At 45.9% G+C, this 18088-nt stretch overlaps 1 protein-coding gene across 2 annotated transcripts in view; it reads right to left on the bottom strand.

Annotated features, from left to right (window-relative positions):
- Positions 1–15359, bottom strand: part of RORA (RAR related orphan receptor A) — a 779815-nt gene extending 764456 nt beyond the window's left edge. Inside the window, exon 1 of one of the 2 annotated variants that reach the window (XM_043471787.1) lies at positions 15098–15359. In XM_043471787.1, coding sequence (XP_043327722.1) covers positions 15098–15263 — 166 coding nt within the window. In that variant the 5' untranslated portion in view covers positions 15264–15359. The remainder of the gene's footprint in view (positions 1–15097) is intronic. The other variant, XM_043471786.1, reaches the window with a different exon arrangement.
- Between the last annotated feature and the right edge of the window lie 2729 nt (positions 15360–18088).

Here is an 18088-nt window from a genome sequence, read left to right as displayed (position 1 = left end):
ATACCAACATGTTGTCAAACACCATGGTAATTTTCATTGTAATATTTTATTGGGAACAATATGATACTGGTATTTTTTTTTACCAAAGTCTGCAGTAAACTTTCTCTACTATTTTCTTAATCCAGATTCCAACCATGGGTGCTATATACTTTTTCCTCAAATGTTCATGGAGTTTAAAAATCAACATGGTTGATCTGAGATATAGAAAATGCTCAGTTATTTACGAAGAAAATTTGCTTTCGATACTTTGATCGTCAGTTCAGTTCAGTTCAGTTGAGTCACTCAGTCATGTCTGACTCTTTGCGATCCCATGAACTGCAGCACGCCAGGCCTCCCTGTCCATCACCAACTCCCGGAGTCCACCCAAACCCATGGCCATTGTGTCGGTGATGCCATCCAACCATCTCATCCTCTGTTGTCCCCCTCTCCTCCTGTCCTCAGTCTTTCCCAGCATCAGGGTCTTTTCAAATGAGTCAGCTCTTCGCATCAGGTGGCCAAAGTATTGGAGTTTCAGCTTCAACATCAGTCCTCCAATGTACACCCAGGACTGATCTCCTTTAGCAAGGACTGGTTAGATCATCAGAGTAAGCATTATATAATGAAAGGTAAATATATCTTAAACCATATAAAATCTCAGATTCCCTGGTGGCTCAGACAGTAAGAATCTGCCTGCAAATGCAGGAGACCTGGGTTCAGTCCCTGAGTCAGGTAGATCCCCTTGAGAAGGGACTGGCTACCCACTCCAGTATTCTTGCCTGGAGAATTCCATGGACAGAGGAGCCTGGTGGGCTACAGTCCATGGGGTCTCAGAGTTGGACACAACTGAAGCAACTGAGCACGCTCACATAAAATCTCAACTCTTCGGATGAGGAGTTTCTGGGGTTTCAGATCACCAGGTGGGGGTGCTGACTGACAATGCTGCCGATGCACAACAATGGAGTGAGGGCAGGTGAGAAATGCAGAGCACCAGCAGAATCCCTTCCAGATGGCCTCTGCACGAAAACACGGAGAGGAGGTCATGGAGTCAGAAACAAAGTCCGGAGATGAACCAAGTAAGTCTTCAGGACCTCCCTGGACACAGTTGGAAATCCATGCTCATTTACTGCCAAACTTCCCCGGTGATGCCAGTCCTCCTGCAGGTTCAGGGCTAAAGTCCCTGGAACCAAAGTGAAGAGTAATTCACCCTGGGACTTTTAAATTCACATGCCCCACTGGGAGCAGCCATATCTGAGGCTGCCTTCACAGATCTCATTTCTGCTCAAGGGTTAGCTTATGACTTAAGGCATAAAAATATGTCTTTATCTTTCTGCTGTGGCAGAAGCTGTTTGGCCAATGTTCTTTCTTGGAAGATGAATGACAGAATAAAATGACTGCGGTTCTTGGGTCCTTAATGCTTTTTCCCCAACTTGAGACATGTCCATTAATAGAGGCTCTCAGACATGATAATAAGGATGAAAAGGTTGAAACGAATACACGAAGCCTTGTTTTCAAACGCTATCCTTGATACTATAATTGACTTGGTCAGCCATAACTGATACCTGTCCCCAGGCAAGCCAACCAAGTTGTTAAAAAGGCAACACAAGCAAGCACTTTAATGCTAATCATGCATTTTCTTTTTGATCTGCCTGACTGGTACAATATGTATGTGCCTGTGTGTGTATATGTGTATGTAAATACGTATGTATATTTGAAGATATAAAAATTTACTTTTTCACTGAACAACGGTTTATTTTCATTCCCTGACTGTTCAGTATTATAGGATCGGGGCTTCTCTGCTAGAGTGTGCTTCTTAAGGACCAGCTACTCTAAGTCTGTATGTGTGTGTATCACCCACACCATCACAATACAGATTAGACAAAATAGATGCTTAATGGTGTAATTCACTTTACAATGGCACTATTATTACAGCATTACTCTATTTTCATTACTACTGCATATTAGAATCAGCTTCCAACATGTTTGAGTGAAGAAATAAAACAACCTAATCACAGTGCCAATTAATTCTGTAAAAGTCATGTAGTATATCAAAACGAAAACATTTTCACAGCATCCCAGGAAGACAGGATTCCATGCCTGACTCACTTCCTCTAGCTTCCTACGCTTCTACCCCACCATACTTTGACCTAGCCTAGTCCAATTACAAGGCAAAAATCAATCAAAGACCCTTAGCAAGCTTAATTGATTCTCTAAAAAAGGATATTATAATCCATCAGCACACCCTCATCTTGTGCTAACATTATTTTCCCAGATTTACCCAACATCATGGTAGTACCAATAACTACTCTTTCTCACGCTGCTCTCTCATCAGCTCAAATACTGTTAACAGCAGAGTGATTTCAAGCAGGTTGTGAGTCTCAGAGAGTATTGCTTGCAAAGTGCATGTAAATTATTAGATTACATTACAAGTGAAAGACTCAGCAGTGGGTCACCATAGTGGAGCATTAATGTAGAGCAAGTTGAATGGAACCCTTGCAGACAGGCTTCTCCAATGTGATTTTTTTGGCAGGGAGGAGAAAGTGACTACGGGGGAAGGGAGGGCAGGCAAGGATGGGGTGCTGAGAAATGAGACATGAGAGAACCCCGAGCACAGTGGGGTGGAGGGTGCTCCCCCAGTCTCGATGGTTGGAGGTGGCAGCCAGCAGGACCACAGGAATAGGGAGGACAAAGGGGAGGAAAGCAGGCAGAAGTGGGACTCTCCTCTTGTTCAGTTGCAAGTATGGTGTGTAACCCCTGGGAAACCCAACAAGTGGCTGATGGGCTTGAACTTAAGTGATTCGTCTGAACTTGGCAGGATCTAGCCTATGGCAGCTGAACTGAAGGACTGGCATAGGATCCAGTCCAGGAGAGAGAACTGGTAGTTAAATGAAAGGCCCTTGACGTCCTGGGACTCATTAATTTCACAGAGCAACCAATCAGAAACAGGAAGCAAAAGGAGCTGCAGACTTCCGGGGAAAGGTAGCCGGAGGGGCCCTGCTTCTGGATGTGCTCTGCCATCAACACCATCACCAGAGTGACACTGGGTGTGAGCCAGGCATCCCGCCAGAAGCTGTATGGGCATCCTCATAGGTGAGCTTCTCAAGCACCTTGGGAAGCCGGCATCATTAACATCCCCAGTTTTCAGGTGACACAAGGAAAAGACTGAGTGGTGAATGAACTTACCAAAGGTCACACAGTTAGCACACCTGGGCCCCATTCCCAGCAGGCTTGTAACAACCATGTAAGCTATTCATCACGGTCTGAGTTGCTCTAGACTGGAGCAGGCCTGGACCTGCCACAACAGAGGGCAGGATTGGTGGATCCAAGAGAGACAGAAGTGGGACAAACTAGAGTGGCTGGGTCCAAACCCAAGACCCTGTTGGAGGTAGGAGCAAGCAGAAGCTGTGCTTGTAGAGCTGGGAAGTGCAGACCTGAATCTTCTGAGATGACAAACAGCTCTCCAGGGCAATGTGGGAGACCATCTGCACAATTTATGAGCACCTACTTTTTGCAAGGTGTTGAGCAGGTGTGAAAGAATACACCATGGAGCTCATCTTCTTGGGAGGACCTGACTCTTGCCCAGGAAATAATACTAGAAGACAATGTAAAGAAACCTGGCAAAGGAAAATCTGACATGTTGATTGAATGAGCAAGGTCATCTATGTGTCTGAACATTGTAAAGGAGAACTATAAGAGAGACAGGGTGAGTCTTATCAGGAGCCAGAATGACTGTAGGATCTCAGGAAGCAAGGAGATTGGATCAAAAGTGGGAACTCAGATGGGGAAGAAGAGGAAGAGGAGGAGGAGGGCCTATACTAGCAAAAAAAGAAAGTGAAAGTGTTAGTTCCTCAGTTGTGTCTGCCTCTTTGCAACCCCATGGACTGTAGCCTGCCAGGCTCCTCTGTCCATGGGATTCTCCAGGCAAGAACACTGGAGTGGGTTGCCATTCCCTTCTCCAGGGGATCTTCCCAACCCAGGGATCGAACCTGGCTCTCCTGCATTGCTGGCAGATTCTTTAGCCCCAGCCCATGCTAGGAATAAAGGTAATAGAGGCTGAGGTCAAGACAGATGTGTAGGAGAAACCTTAGAAGTCTTTGGTCAAAGGCGACCCAGACAAGGGCTACACCATGATGTAACCAGGAGAACCTAAGATCAAGCAAGGCAGGGGTTCTGACTTCCCTTGTCTATTGCTTTCTCCCCAGAGCTTACTTAGCACAGTGTCCGGCACAGAGAAGGTGCTCAGCAAATTTTTGTTGATTGAAAGAATACCACCCTCGCGCCTGTACACAGTGATGACAAACTGCAAGCAAAGGGATTCCCAGAATCTATATGCTGAACCAGACTAGACAGATACATGTCTAAACGAAATAGGATGTTAATGAGCATGCACTAAAAGGGCATAAAGATCCTGAATGATTACAAATAACAAGTATTTACCTTATTTTCCCTCCCTTAACTCTTCCTTGAAATTATAATAAAGTAACACTTGGAGTCCCACATCAGTGACTATGGAAAACCTCCCTCCCTCCTTCTTCCCCTCCCTCCATCCCTTTTTCCCTCCCACAGTCCGGCCACGGCCCACAGAAAGGCTGCTTCAGCCTCATGCCAAGGACATGGGTTTTCAACTTCATGGAGCCACCCATATAGATTGTGAAACCAATCTGATGGCTCATGACTTGTATTGTCTTTAAATAACAGAGGAAAAATAACAGAGCATTGCAGGTAATGGATAATTTATATGAAAAGTTTATTGATGTATGTGATATATCTGTGTACTGGCTTTCAATATACTGTGTTTTTCTCATAATAAATACATGAAGGACACTGTACTAGAGGGACAAGGAATTCCAATACGAGGACACTTGTTTTCATATTCAAGCTGAATGACCTCTGTTTTCCTGGCTAAATACAACCATCAAAGGTGCTGCTCTTTGGGCCAGAAAACTTGCTCCATCCTGAAACATCATGAAATTCTCTGCAATATACTAAGTTCAGAATCAGTTCCCTCAAAGTAGCATCAGTTTCAGAACACACAATCTTTTTGAAAAAAATTAATTTATTTTTTTTCCAGTTACAAAAATAATACACACATTAATTCAGGAAACTCGGAAAATAGAGAAGAGCACAGAGAAAGAGAAACTCATAGATAACCCCACTATCCAGAGATGACCACTTTATCATTTCATCATTTAGGTACATTTGGGCATATGTTAATAAACACACACACACACACATTTTTATAAAAATGATCCCATTCCATGCACACTACTATGAAAGCTGTGACTTTTCACTAAGCACAGGATCCCAAGCATCTTCCACTACCATGTGAGTTTTACTGACTACATAGTATTCCATTTACAGACTTGCTCAGGAGCATCCCCATAAAAGGCCCAGACAAACCCTCTGCCTTGAGGAAAGATGACAGCTGCTGAGAGATGCCCTCCCCCACTGCACAGCTGGGGCTGGCTGCTTCCAGCTCCAGAGAGGTTAAGGGCTCCAAGGACAGGATGCCCCACTCTATGTCCCTTATTTTACTTTCTATTAAGTCAGAGCAGGAGATGCAGACACAATTTTCACCATACTCCCGAATGGCTTTACTGGCAGAGCCACAAGCTCACTAGCTAATTTTTAAAGAATAATAAAAATGCCCAATGGGATTAAAAAATAATAATACTGAGAATGTTCTGCTATTGATGCACAGTCAAGACAAAGTGTGCTGACCTTCAAATGTATCTCCACCTAAGGCTGGGTTAACCTGCATACCTATTGTAATAGCCTTGGAGCGGGGCATCTCCTGGGGGAAAGGAACTTACTGGAACTTCTGAGCATCTTGACACAGCATGCAAGTGGAAGGAACATTGCTAGGGAGGAAGAAGATCTGCGTTCTAGTCACAGCCTTGTTACCTACTAGGACTGGGGCCTCAGGCACATTCTGACTTCTGTGAGAGCCAGTTTAAATGGGAGGAGAGGGTAGATGAGATGGTTCCTAAGACCCCTCCTGGTTCTAACAGACTTTAGTCTAATAAAACATGACCGATGGCAGTCTCGTGAGTGAGCCCTACATATATGTGAACATGCACCCTCATGCTCAAGATTAGAAATCAAGCTTTAGAATTTTCTAGAGTCCTCTCAGGAGTACCCCATTTGTTCTACTGATTCTCCTGGGGGTCTCAAGAAAGTTTAGCAGCTCACCAATCTTGAGGCACTTTCTGTAGAAACGTGCTTACCCAAAGTGGGTCATGAGTGCCAGAAATGGTAAAATACAATTCTGGCAATTTCACCCTTGTCAGCATCAGTCAACCAATATGATCACTGAAAGGAGCATCGTCTTTGATTATCAAAGAATTTCATTTGCCTTGCTTTCCCCCTGCTTCATTACCTGCACAATTGAGAGTTATGGGCAGTTCACCCTTCCAGGTGCCCTGTCCTTTCAGACATATTATCCTTGTCATGCAAACGTTCCTGGGAGTACATGCTGTATTGTCCCTGTGGCCTTCTTACCATCATCCACTGGCTTTATGATTGTACCGTGAAAATGAAAAGCAATGCAGTTTATTGAAAAGTTTTTAAACGTGTGAAATATACCCTTGTTTATTCTCTGATCTGACTCTCAGAAATCCACTAACTTTTAAGCGGTCACTCTTCCCCATGACTGGCATCGATCATAAGGGATGATACAGGTCTCTTTGCTCCTGGAAGGGCGGCATCCCATCAGGGCGTCTCTTCTCCGTCTCTGTCCATTTCTTCAGATTTCTTTAAAACTAATTAGAAGAGTCAATAAACACGCCCGCCAATTCCCTTAACACACTCGGAAGCACATCGGCCTGCCCTTCAGACCTGTTTCTTGTTCTGTTGCTCCAAGTATTCCCTTACCTGCCTTTGTCAATTGGCATTCTCGACAAGTTCGTCATAACTTCTCAAAGTGTCAACTTTTCCTCTGTTCATCGTCCTTGTTAAAGATAATTTAAAATTAGAAAGGCACGTTCCCAGCCATTACAGAGTCAATGCTAATTTCATTCTCTTTTGCACGTAAGTCTCCTTCCCTCTAGAGATTCCCTTCCTCGGTTCGCAGCCCCCACTCCCCAGCCCCCAAAAGGCAGCATCCTTAATCTCTGTAGGCACGACCCCCTTCCCCTGTTTCACCACTCTTATCTTCCCTCCTCCCAAATACTTCACCCACTGAAACACACTTTAGTCTGTGGTTCTCCTTCCTTCACACCACTTCTGAGAGAAATGTCTGTGTCTGGAGATTGTAAAGTCACCTTCAGGAAAGAGGCATACAGTCGGCTGTCAATTAATCAGGATAAGACAGAAAAAATTACAATGTGTGCATTTCTGCTTCTCGGTACATGCATTTATGCTTTGGGGATCAAGAGGATTTCCGCGCACAACCTAAAATTCGCAGCGATACCTTTTTGTTGGGCTATAACGAATTCTCTACCTAGCAGCAATTCTCTACCTAGTCATTAATAGTCTGGATTATTTAAAACAGTGATTACCATATTTTATTATAAATTCAAGTGTTGGTCCCTCCTGTTTTTCCCCCATTCCGTTTCACCTCTATTCTTTGCAACCTGTCTGTTTCTGCTCAGTAGCACCCTTCACTTATAAGTCAAATGACTCTGTATGTATTAATTTTTAGTCCCACATTGAGTTAGACATACAGATTTTAAGCCAGTTTATTCTCCCCCATTAGGCACAGAACCAAACATCACCATTCTTGTCACGTACACAAGTCCATCAAGTTTCAGAGTGTCATTTATACACTATTTTATTGCTTCTTACTTCTTTCACACACGCCTACCACTTACGTACAGCAACTTCACAACATTCATATTTCATAAACTTCATCAGTATTCAGCCAAATCCTCCCCCGAAGTAAGCTAGGTATTTTTAACAGTGTGCTGCCTCTTTCACAGGCGTGAGAATCCTGTACTGGGTGGTACCCTTCCTGGTACCCAGAAAGGACCTCATTTATCATGGTCTATTCACGGATGCAGGCACTTCCTAATTGTTTTCAAAAACTTCATGATCATTGATGATCAAAACTCCAATGCCCAATCACGCTGTTAGAGATGACTGGAGGCTGGCAATTATAAATCCTCAACACCTTGATTATTCCTCCTTGTTTTCAGCCTCAGACTGAGCTCCAAGGGAAAGCAACATGGGTGTAGCAACTACCTGGGAGGGCCTGGAGGTCTCCAGCACTTCTCAGACTGTGTGAAACCTGTCCTCTCCATTGTTGTGGGCCCTACAGACAGTGACTCGGAGGCCGCGTTCTGTGGACAAGACAATCACCAGGAGACTGCAGGGCCACGCCACTGCCAGTGTGCCACAGCACGTAATGTGATGAGACGGTTTGTAATAATGATGTGTCAGCGGAGGCCATAAACATTATGTTAGGGAAAAAAATATGTTCTTCCACCAACACAAGGGAATTGCTACCTATAATTCCTTTTAACACTAGCATGTACGTAAGAGCCAGACCTGGAATGGAGCCTGCCTAACTCATGGGCTATGGTACACTTATACTTCTTTATGCCTCACTCCATTTTTCTAACCATTTCTTGAGACTATCTCCTTGATGTCTTCACTCCAAAAGCAAAGTAATAACAACAACAAGGCTGTCACAAAAGAACACCAAGACTCCCAAGCTGAATTTTCAACAGTATGATATCAAAGATATCACAAGATAACTACAGACGACCACTAAGTCAGGTGGGACAGCCCTGAGAAAGTCAGCTCTTAATGATATGGTACCACACTGGTCCAGTGAACAAAGGCCTAAGCTTGGACAGAGAGCTTCCTCTGGGGAAATCTATATGCTCTTTATTGACATTTTTGAAACTCTTCCTTCTAACTCTAGAATTTCCTAACTTTCAGGGTTGATGAAACCCTTTCAACACATATAAGGAAGAAGCAAAAGTAGCTGATATTTCTGTGTACCATTACACAGGGGAAAACTGCATGTTATGATAATACAGCACATAACTTATTTGTAAATACAATAGCTTTCCTAAATTTTTGAGAATGAGTTTACATCTTCTAGAGAAAGAATTAACATTCCAGACTTGGATTGAAATTTTAAAGTAAAAACCTCAACTAACCAGAATCAACTAACTGACATGAATTTCTATTCTGTCACTTGCAACTCAGAGAGCAAGGGAGGCAAATAACAAAACAGACAGATATTGAGGATTTAACCAAAAAAAAAACAAAAAAGATTTCCAAGCTCGAATCAGGACAGATTTAGCCCAATCTCTAACACCGTCTCCATTTACAGTTCTATAATGTACAATCAGAACTCATCCTCAGAACAGTGACCCTGTGGTACCCTGCTGCTGCTAAGTCGCTTCAGTCCTGTCCGACTCTGTGCGACCCCATAGATGGCAGCCCACCAGGCTCCGCCGTCCCTGGGATTCTCCAGACGAGAACGCTGGAGTGAGCTGCCATTTCCTTCTCTAATGCGTGAAAGTGAAGTCGCTCAGTCATGTCCAACAATTCGTGACCCCACGGACTGCAGCCCACCAGGCTCCTCTGCCCATGGGATTTTCCAGGCAGGAGTACTGGAGTGGGTTGCCATTGCCTTTTCCACTGCAGTACCCTAAGGATCCCCAAATCTCTAACTAAGAAATATTCAATTACATCCTCAGTGTTCTTCCCAGGGCAGGAAAGGGGACCAGCACACTTTCAAAACACATCTGACAAGGAAAAGACAAAAAATGCTTCTGCTCACTGTGCCGGAAAAACAAATTCATCAGTGATGCCTTGGTACTCTTATAGAAAAATCATGGTTTATTGTATCTTAATCAATGCTTGAACACTCTATCTGGAGAGTTCTGGGCAAGCATTAATTCACAAGGATTCAATTGTATTTTTCTTAACATACAGCTTAATAAGATGGGTGAACGTTTTTAACAGCTCATCTCAAATCAACACTTGCCCTTCTGAATGAGATACCAAGGGAAAAATAAAACAGATCCTCATTTAAAAAAAAAAATTATTTTAAATGATGGAAGGGAGAACATCTTGGAGAGACAGAGAGAAGCAGAGAGGAGGTTGTTCTTAAATTCTCAGCAAAGAAGACAGTCTTCATTTTCAGAAAGGTACTGCACATTCTAGCTTGGTATTCGCTCTGGCACCTGAAGGCCTTTCAAAGCAGACTCTTCTTGCTCTACAGGAACCTATCTCTAATCTGGGATGAATGGGTCAGGGGTCCCCTCCAGGAGGAAGGAAGCTGTCTACCTCAGAGTCTCTGCACACTGGCTTGTACAAGACAAAGAGGATACGACATTTGAGAACAGTGACATTTTCTATAAAAAATTCTGCATGTGAGGCAATCACATTGCAACTCTCTCCCCAGATACTTGAAATGTAGTTAAGTATTTTGCTTCCACAGACAGAAATACATAGATGAGCTTAAAAGGAGACTGGAAAAATGGTGGGGGTTGGGGAGAGCACCCTCAGAAAAAGTGGTACATGCTATAATGGACCACACTCCATCAACACGGTTCTAAGCAACACCCAACTTGGTCAGTCTTCCGACATCACACCACAACTTCCTCAAGGTAAGAAAGGAAGAATCAGGAGAAAACTGTGCATCTTAACTCAGATGTGACAAAGAGTATGGCACGTGGAGAAGAACACCTGGGCTTGCCTGATTCACAGTCCAATGGCTAGCTCTGGACAGGAGTCAGTTTGCTTTCAAAAATGATTCAGCTGTCACCAAAGACCTTCAGACATCTGCATCTGGAGGCACTACCTATTGCAATTAACAATCCCGTACTTCCCTACATCCCTCTTAGGAGTCTGGTGTAGAAACAGCAGTATACACTGTACTCCCCCAGCTCTACCGACTTGAAAACACAAGCTTAATGTCTCTTGGTGAGTGGGGTCCGTCCCTGCAGCCTTCATATTTCAGTTTCAGAAACAGAGATGTTTTCTAAAGCCAAGGGCTCCTCTTAACACCAGAAGATTTTGGAAAATTCCAGCAGGTGACTAACATTAAAAAAAAAAGTCTGCTGTAAATGTTTTTAGCCACTCAGGATTTGACTTCTGGATTAATAATTCAATTCTTTTTAAGAAAGAAGGGGGAAGCAACAGAAAAGGTTTTCATAATCATCCTCAAATGTATTTTCTAAAATTATTCTATTACATTTTTAAAGGGTATAATTATAAATGTTTTTATGAGCAATTTACTGGAAAATGAAAGTCCCTTCGTTTAAAAAATAATTATTCCATCCCCCTGGCACAGAATTTTATCCCAGCCAGTAGCTCTTTCAAACTACAGGGCATCATTTGTTCACTGCGGAGAGCCAGGTCCACATAAGAAAAGCTCATCTGAGAATCAATCTCTAGAAAACGCTCGAAATTGCCAGGCAAGAGCACCGACCAGAAAGTGAATCAGCCAAGACTGAAGTGGTGAATTGTGGAGAAGTACTTTGAGAGGCAAAGATTCCTGTGGGTCTAGAAGTCCTCAGGGCTACAACTAAACTTGTTAACTGATTTTAAGTCAATCTAAGCTCAGCTTCCAGGGGGTTCGATCTCAACCCAACTGAGCTTTTCAGTGTTAATCCCATCTTTTGGCTTCGATTTTTCCCTTAGGTCAGCCTGCCCTAACAGCCATCCACCTGCAGCACCGGTGTTCCAGACCAGCGGTGTGGCACACAGCCCCCAGAGGATAACTTTAGGGAGGTAGAATGTGTAAGCTTCTGGCATGCATATACTAAGGAGATTCTGGAAGAGGGTTTTTAACAACAGTTATGTCACAATGCTCAGGGCTCCCTGAAGTCCCTGAAAGCCTGTTAAATTAAAGATTCGCTGCGGTTCTTCCGCTTCATTCTTACTTCCCATGTTGTCTCCTGCCTTTCTTCCCTTTCACTGGGCTGAAAAGATGGGGCTGAACAACAAAAGCCATCATTAAAAGCACCCAGAAAACAAAACAGTTCTGCTGAAAATGCTAACATACCCTGCCCCGTTGTAAAAAGAAGGGGAGGCCATCTTTCAGATTATAAAGTCACATATTTGATTTTGGAAGTGCAGGCACTAACGGTGCACGGTCCATTCACCCGTGGATTCCCAGGAGTTTGGAATCCAGCAATAGCTTCAAGTCTACCTAGGTAACGTCTCATGAGGTCACCTCAATGTCATGAGAATCCTGACCACAATCTCTGCAGACTGCAAACACTGGCTGCCTGGAAGCTAACCCTGCTACCTCCCCAGAAAGCATCCCCCAGATCAGGTAGTGGCTCTCTTCACCTAAGGCCAAGGACTCCACTCAACCCTCCTAGAGGTTGAAAATGCTGATTTTAAGGTGATGGTGTTTGCTTTTCCTTTTGCGTTGTGTGCCTGTATGCTTTAAGTATTAAAAAGGCGTAATCACCTAGTGTGTAGGTTAATTTCTTTCCGATATTGTAATTTATGCAACATTAATACTGGATGCCAGCTCCAATTTTGTTGCTGCTTACACTCTGGGAGCCGACTTGCATATTCTGCCAATTCCATTACATCATCTGAAAACCCAAACATTTCCCATTTTCAAATCACTCTCATCTACTGAGCATACTTACACATTCCCTCTTTTTCTCCCTAGCTCACATGCACAAAGATTGGTACCCCCGAGGAGCAGACGGTACATCTGAGGTTAAAGTCTGCAAATGCACATAATTTCTGGAAGCTATTACTACTGCTGTGTTAGCTAAAGGATGCCTCCATCTCTGACCTTCCTTTTCCATTCAGACTGTTATATAACCGAGTGCCTGCGTGCAGGATGTGAGTTGAGTGTTTGGGCCTTACCTCCTCTCCCTCCCCCCATTAACTCTCTGGAGGGATGGACAAGAGGTGGGTTCAAAGAGGAGGGAGTTGGGGGTGGCCCACTAGGGGGCAAGGGGATGTGGGTCAGCAGGTCAGTTGCACAAGATGCATCCTATCTGCACTTTGTCCCTCTTCCCTTGTTGCTGAGCCTCCGGGGCTGGTGGTACGGAGAAAGCCCCATCGGTTATATAATTTGCAAGAACAGCAAGTTACGGATTTGCTAGTCGGTTCTGCAGCCTGCCACCCTGATCTCTTGCAAGAACACCTTCTGGCAAGAATGACACCTGAAGATGCTAATAACACACGGGAGGGGGATGGCTAAGACAGAGGGGGTGGCAGCACAAACCAGAAATTAGTGCGGCTTCCTACATACTATGTCCCCCTCTTCCAAAAAAAAAAAAGCCTCAGAAACACATGAAGGGGATTTTCTCCAGTGTTTCTGATTAACCCTGTTACATAACCCGCTCGCATTCCAAATCCACCGTCTCAGGTCTAAATATACTCTTTGCAGCCAAAAGCTCTCTACACACAAACTCGCAGAGCTAGCGGCAGGTCCCGGCCCCCCGCCCCACCCCCCCTTCCTGTACTCCCGACCCTCGCTGCCCCCTCCCTCTCCCTTAAATCGCGGTTTGATGTGTTCGCTCTTCCGAAATCGCCTTTAATTAAATGTTTTTAGCGTGTGTCATCCTGATGGCTTTTACTGTACTCGAATTCCGTGAATGGGAAAGCGCCTGGACAGGGGGTGTGGCTAAGGTGGGGCGGGGGGGCGGGGGGGAATACTGTAAAACAGCCAGCACATGATCAGCCATATTCCTACCTCCAACTCTAACATGAGAGGAAAGGAGGGCTCTGGGGCCCCCACTTGCCTCTCCCAGCTCTCCCCATCTCTGCCTGAAGCTGAGTGGCAAGAGGAGGGGGCCCGCTGGGCCAGTGCCCAAGCCAGGGTTGGAGATCTTCTCTGTCCCCCAGCCCTGGGCGGCTCGTGCGAGCTGGCTTCCTCCAGAGTGACAGGCGTGATTTATACATTATTTACAACAGTAATTAAAGCCGTAGCTTCCTCCTGTTCTTTATAAACTCTGGGCGTTTTCAAATAATACCCCACCCCCCCGAGAAAAACCGCACATCAGGTTCCCATACCTTTAAGAAAGAGGAAAGAGGGTGAGCTTTTGCCAATACTCCACTTTAATTAGAAAAAAGAGCAAGGAGGGGTCATGGAGCCGCCCCCCACCCCCCCCCCCAAACAAACACAGACACACGCACACAGATCCTACAAATGAAGTGTGTAAAAAATTGCCCGGGGCGGGGTGGGGGACATCGATCGCACTATCTAACAAGCATTCAACTCGCACTGACCATTCCCAGGTTCTTGAAGAAACGCTTAGCGAGGGAAGGATTTCCCAGGGCAGAAATAAGTTTGGGTGCCTTGCGATCTTTCTTTTTCTGCTTGTTTGCCTTTGCAGACGCTCACTCCGAATGCGCGTGGAGCGCCCCACAGGACCGCCGCCGCCGCCCCGGGCGCGCTGACGCGCACACGCCCCCCGCCAGCCTGGGCGCCGGGCTGCGAACCCCGGGTCTGCAAACTTGCGCTCCTCCCCTCGCCGCGCCCGCCAGACAACTTAGCGAGCACCTCACACGCCCGCACCCCGCTTCCCCCAGCCCTATCTCCAAATCCCAAATCCATGGCTGTGCTCCAGGGAAGGTACCCACGACGCTCCCCCGCCCCAAGTCCAGAAGCGCTCCCTTTCCACCCCCCGGGGGGGTGCTGCCCCGATCTCTCACTTCTAACGCCCCTTTCACCTCTGCGGGGGGCCGAAAACCCACCACGTCGCAGGCTGCCCGGGCCGAAACTGTCAAGAGGAGAAAAGGTAAAAGGGGAGGAGGATGGCCATCAAAAGGATTTTTTTTCCCCCTTCTTAAAAGGACACTGCCGCTTTAAAAGTTTCTTTCCCGGGCCCCCACTCTCCGGTCCTCCGTATTTTGGGGGAGAGTATTTAATTTGAGCAACGCGGCTTTCTTCCTCTCCTTGCAGAAAAAAATCAAAGCCAGGGGGTGAGCCCGCCGGCTGTCAACCCTCCTGCCGCCTCCCCCGCCCCCCTCTCCTCCCGCAACCCGAGAACGGGCTGCAAAAGTTTGCAACATTTCTGGGGGGCGGAGGGGGGAGGGGAAGGGGGTGCTCCGAGCTCGGGGCGCCGCGGCTGGCTCGCGCGCGGCCCCCGACCCCGCGCCCCAGGCGCCCGCTCCCGGCCGCCCCCCGCTCCGCGCCGGGGCTCCCGCCGCCCCCTCCTCAGCCCCTCTCACAGCCTCCTACCTCTGCTGGTGCTGGAATAGCTCTGTCTGCGCACCGGGGCGGGCGGCTCGCTCTTGCGGGCGGATTCCTGGTTCAGCGGGGTCTCCCTGGAGCCGGCGGCCGCGTCCGAGCCGCTGCTGCCCGGCTCGCTGGCGGCGGGGTCGGGGGCTGCCGGAGCTGACTCCATGTTTTTTCCCAATGTAGAGATCGCTGGAGATGGCGAGCTCCGAGACTCCCTCTATCTTCTGTTTTCAGAGCAACTCTATGGTACCAAAAAAAAAAAAAAAAAAGGGAGAAGGAGACCGGGGAGAGCAAAAGGGAGAGAACAGGCGGCGGCGGGCGGGCGAGCGAGAGCGCAAGGGAGTGCGCGGAGTGTGTCTGGGTGGACGTGAGTGTGCGCCCGAGAGGGGATGGGAGGCGGGTCTGGCCACAGGCAGCGCTAGCGAGAGCTTCTCCAGCCGGCCCCCACACCCACATTCCCCACCCTCCAGACCCCAGACCGAGAGGCGAGGACTGGCTGCCAATTTTGGGAGGTGGGGAAAAGAGTGGAGGAGGAAGGGAGAGCCTCCGGTGCCCCAATCCTCCCCTTTCCTCGGCCCAGGGACAGCAATTAAGATTGGTGAGATTGATTCTGTACCTACTTCTGGGACTCTCTCGGGAGCAGAACTCGTCCCCATCAGCAGCCAGCCTGGGAAGAGACAAATCCGGTTATCCACGTTGGGGACTCGCAGGTAGCTCCCCGCCAGCCCAGTCCAGGACTGAGGAGATACTGAAAAGGAATTCGACCTGCGCTGACATCCCCAGAAAGGCAGAGGGTGGGAGAACTGAGGGTGTGGCACTTCTTACTTTGGGATGGGACGTCCAGTGGGTTTCTCGTATCGCTTTGATGTAACTGTGTGAGTTTAGAATTGCCACGGAGAGCCAATTTCTGGTATGGTTGGAAGAGGTCGCTTTCAGCTTCTTCGCTGTTTTCTCCGAGAAGGGTCCAGAAACCACTTGGCAGGGCAATTTCTACTGGAGAAAACTTTGGCCTGTTTGGTCGATGGCTATCTAAGCTGGATGAAATATGCCACACTGCATCTCGCTCATGCGTAGCTGCTAATTGTCAATTCCCATGGTACTACTGCTATTAAATGTACAGTCTCATCCATAAAAGATATACTAGAGAGGCGTTAATAACATCTGGATGATAACATTCAGATAATTAACAGCTTTTAATAAGTCACATCATTGTAGGCATCATTCTGCACACCCAGCTTTCACTGAAATTCCCCAGCACATAGTAGGTGCTGAATGAAACCCAAGGGTGGCAAAGAACTGCAGCAGTGTCACTTTGATCCCAAACTCCAGTATGAAGGAACAGTACACATTGGACGAGTGGAAAATATTCAGGTGGTAGTAGCTTGATTTTCTTGTCTCAGAACTCAATCTACCATTTCCTATTGCCTGCAGAGACAATGATGAAATCAGTACACTTTTAACACATACCCCCACCTTTCTTTCAGAAGATTTGCAAATTTTGACAACAAAAAATATTGTTATATACCAGAAGATGGCATAAATATGTGTATTTAGGGGGTGGGGTGGGGAGGGAATCAGGGAACATTTTGCTTTTTGCTAACTTCCTGGTTTGGAAAAAAAGACTTTTCAAAAATAAGAGAAAAAAAAAAACCTAGTTAGATAATAGCCTAAGAGGAACCTCCATATGCCCAACTTCACACATGGTTTGTGTTACCGTTACTGATCTTGGTCTGATTTCAGATACACAATGCTATTTGCCATGGTCTGTGTGTTAATCAGCAAAACCTGTGGTCCACTCTTCGGAGTGATGTAAATGAGATGTGAACAGTTTTGATACCTTAATCCAGTCTCTGCAAGGAACCCTGGCTTTTGCCTGTCTGTTGGCGCCTACAAACAATGCCACGATTGTCTTCTCCCTGCCCCCCAAATCAGATGTGTGGGTTTCCCAATACATCAAAGCACAGATTTCCAGAGCAGCGTTCACACCTTTTATAACAGGTTAGCATTAGCCTGTTAAGAAAGTTCTTGATTCGCTTGACCCAGCTTGTCACATTTGACTTTTCTAAGTAAACAAATATATCAAAGTGCATAGTTTAATGAACACGTTCCTCTGGGACAATAAGTATGTCAAAACACATGCATGGCCCCATATTGATTTTTAAATATTTGGGAGGAAAAAAAACCTTTTCCTATTAAATTTCACTGATGATTATATTTGGGATGCAAGCAGCTTAGAAAATATCTATGGCTCATTTTAGCTACCAGTAGCAGCTTATTAACATTTTGGGTGAAATCTGTTGCCTTGGGCCTTTAATTGATTCCTTTGCTATTCTTCTTTGACTAGATTAGTATCTGTTTACCCAGGAAAGACTGTCCTGAATATGGCCCTAGTGACCTTAGTTAAAGATAGAGTCCATATTCCCCTCAGCGGTAAACTGCAGCTCCCAAAAGCCGCTTCTCCTGCCTTCCTAAAACAATTACTGCTTCTGCAATTTAAAACAATTGGGAACTCAAGTGCTTTCCTCAAGGGAAAAATAAAAGTGAGTTAGATACATTACTTGACTGTCAATCATTGTTACTAAAGTGTAAATTACTTGGATTGGGGAAGCAGTGATTAGGAATATATTTCTTTCCTTCCCTCATGTCCCTTCCCTGATTACTAATTAAGGCTTTCCAATTTTCCAAATATTTGGAAAGATGGCAGCTTTCCTTAGATTCTGTTCATTGAGAAAGGGCAGTACTGTTTGCTTAAAAATGGTTATTTTACTTTGCACTACTGAGTTGAGGCAATGGCTTAGAAAAATCTATGCTTTGTAGAAGAGAGAAGCCTAAAACCCATTCTTTGCAGACTCCTCTTGCCCTCACCAAACTCACCGGAACTCCCCTACCTCCGTTTCAATCACAGGCTCCCCCCACCATGATGACTCTATGTTTTTCTTATTCCAAGGTCATTACGGGGAACCTGGAGAGTTGGCTATGACTCCCCTCTCT

Source organism: Cervus canadensis, chromosome 6 (genome assembly GCF_019320065.1).
Source record: "Cervus canadensis isolate Bull #8, Minnesota chromosome 6, ASM1932006v1, whole genome shotgun sequence".
NCBI lineage: Eukaryota > Metazoa > Chordata > Mammalia > Artiodactyla > Cervidae > Cervus > Cervus canadensis.
This window is presented reverse-complemented; position numbering and strand designations above follow the sequence as displayed.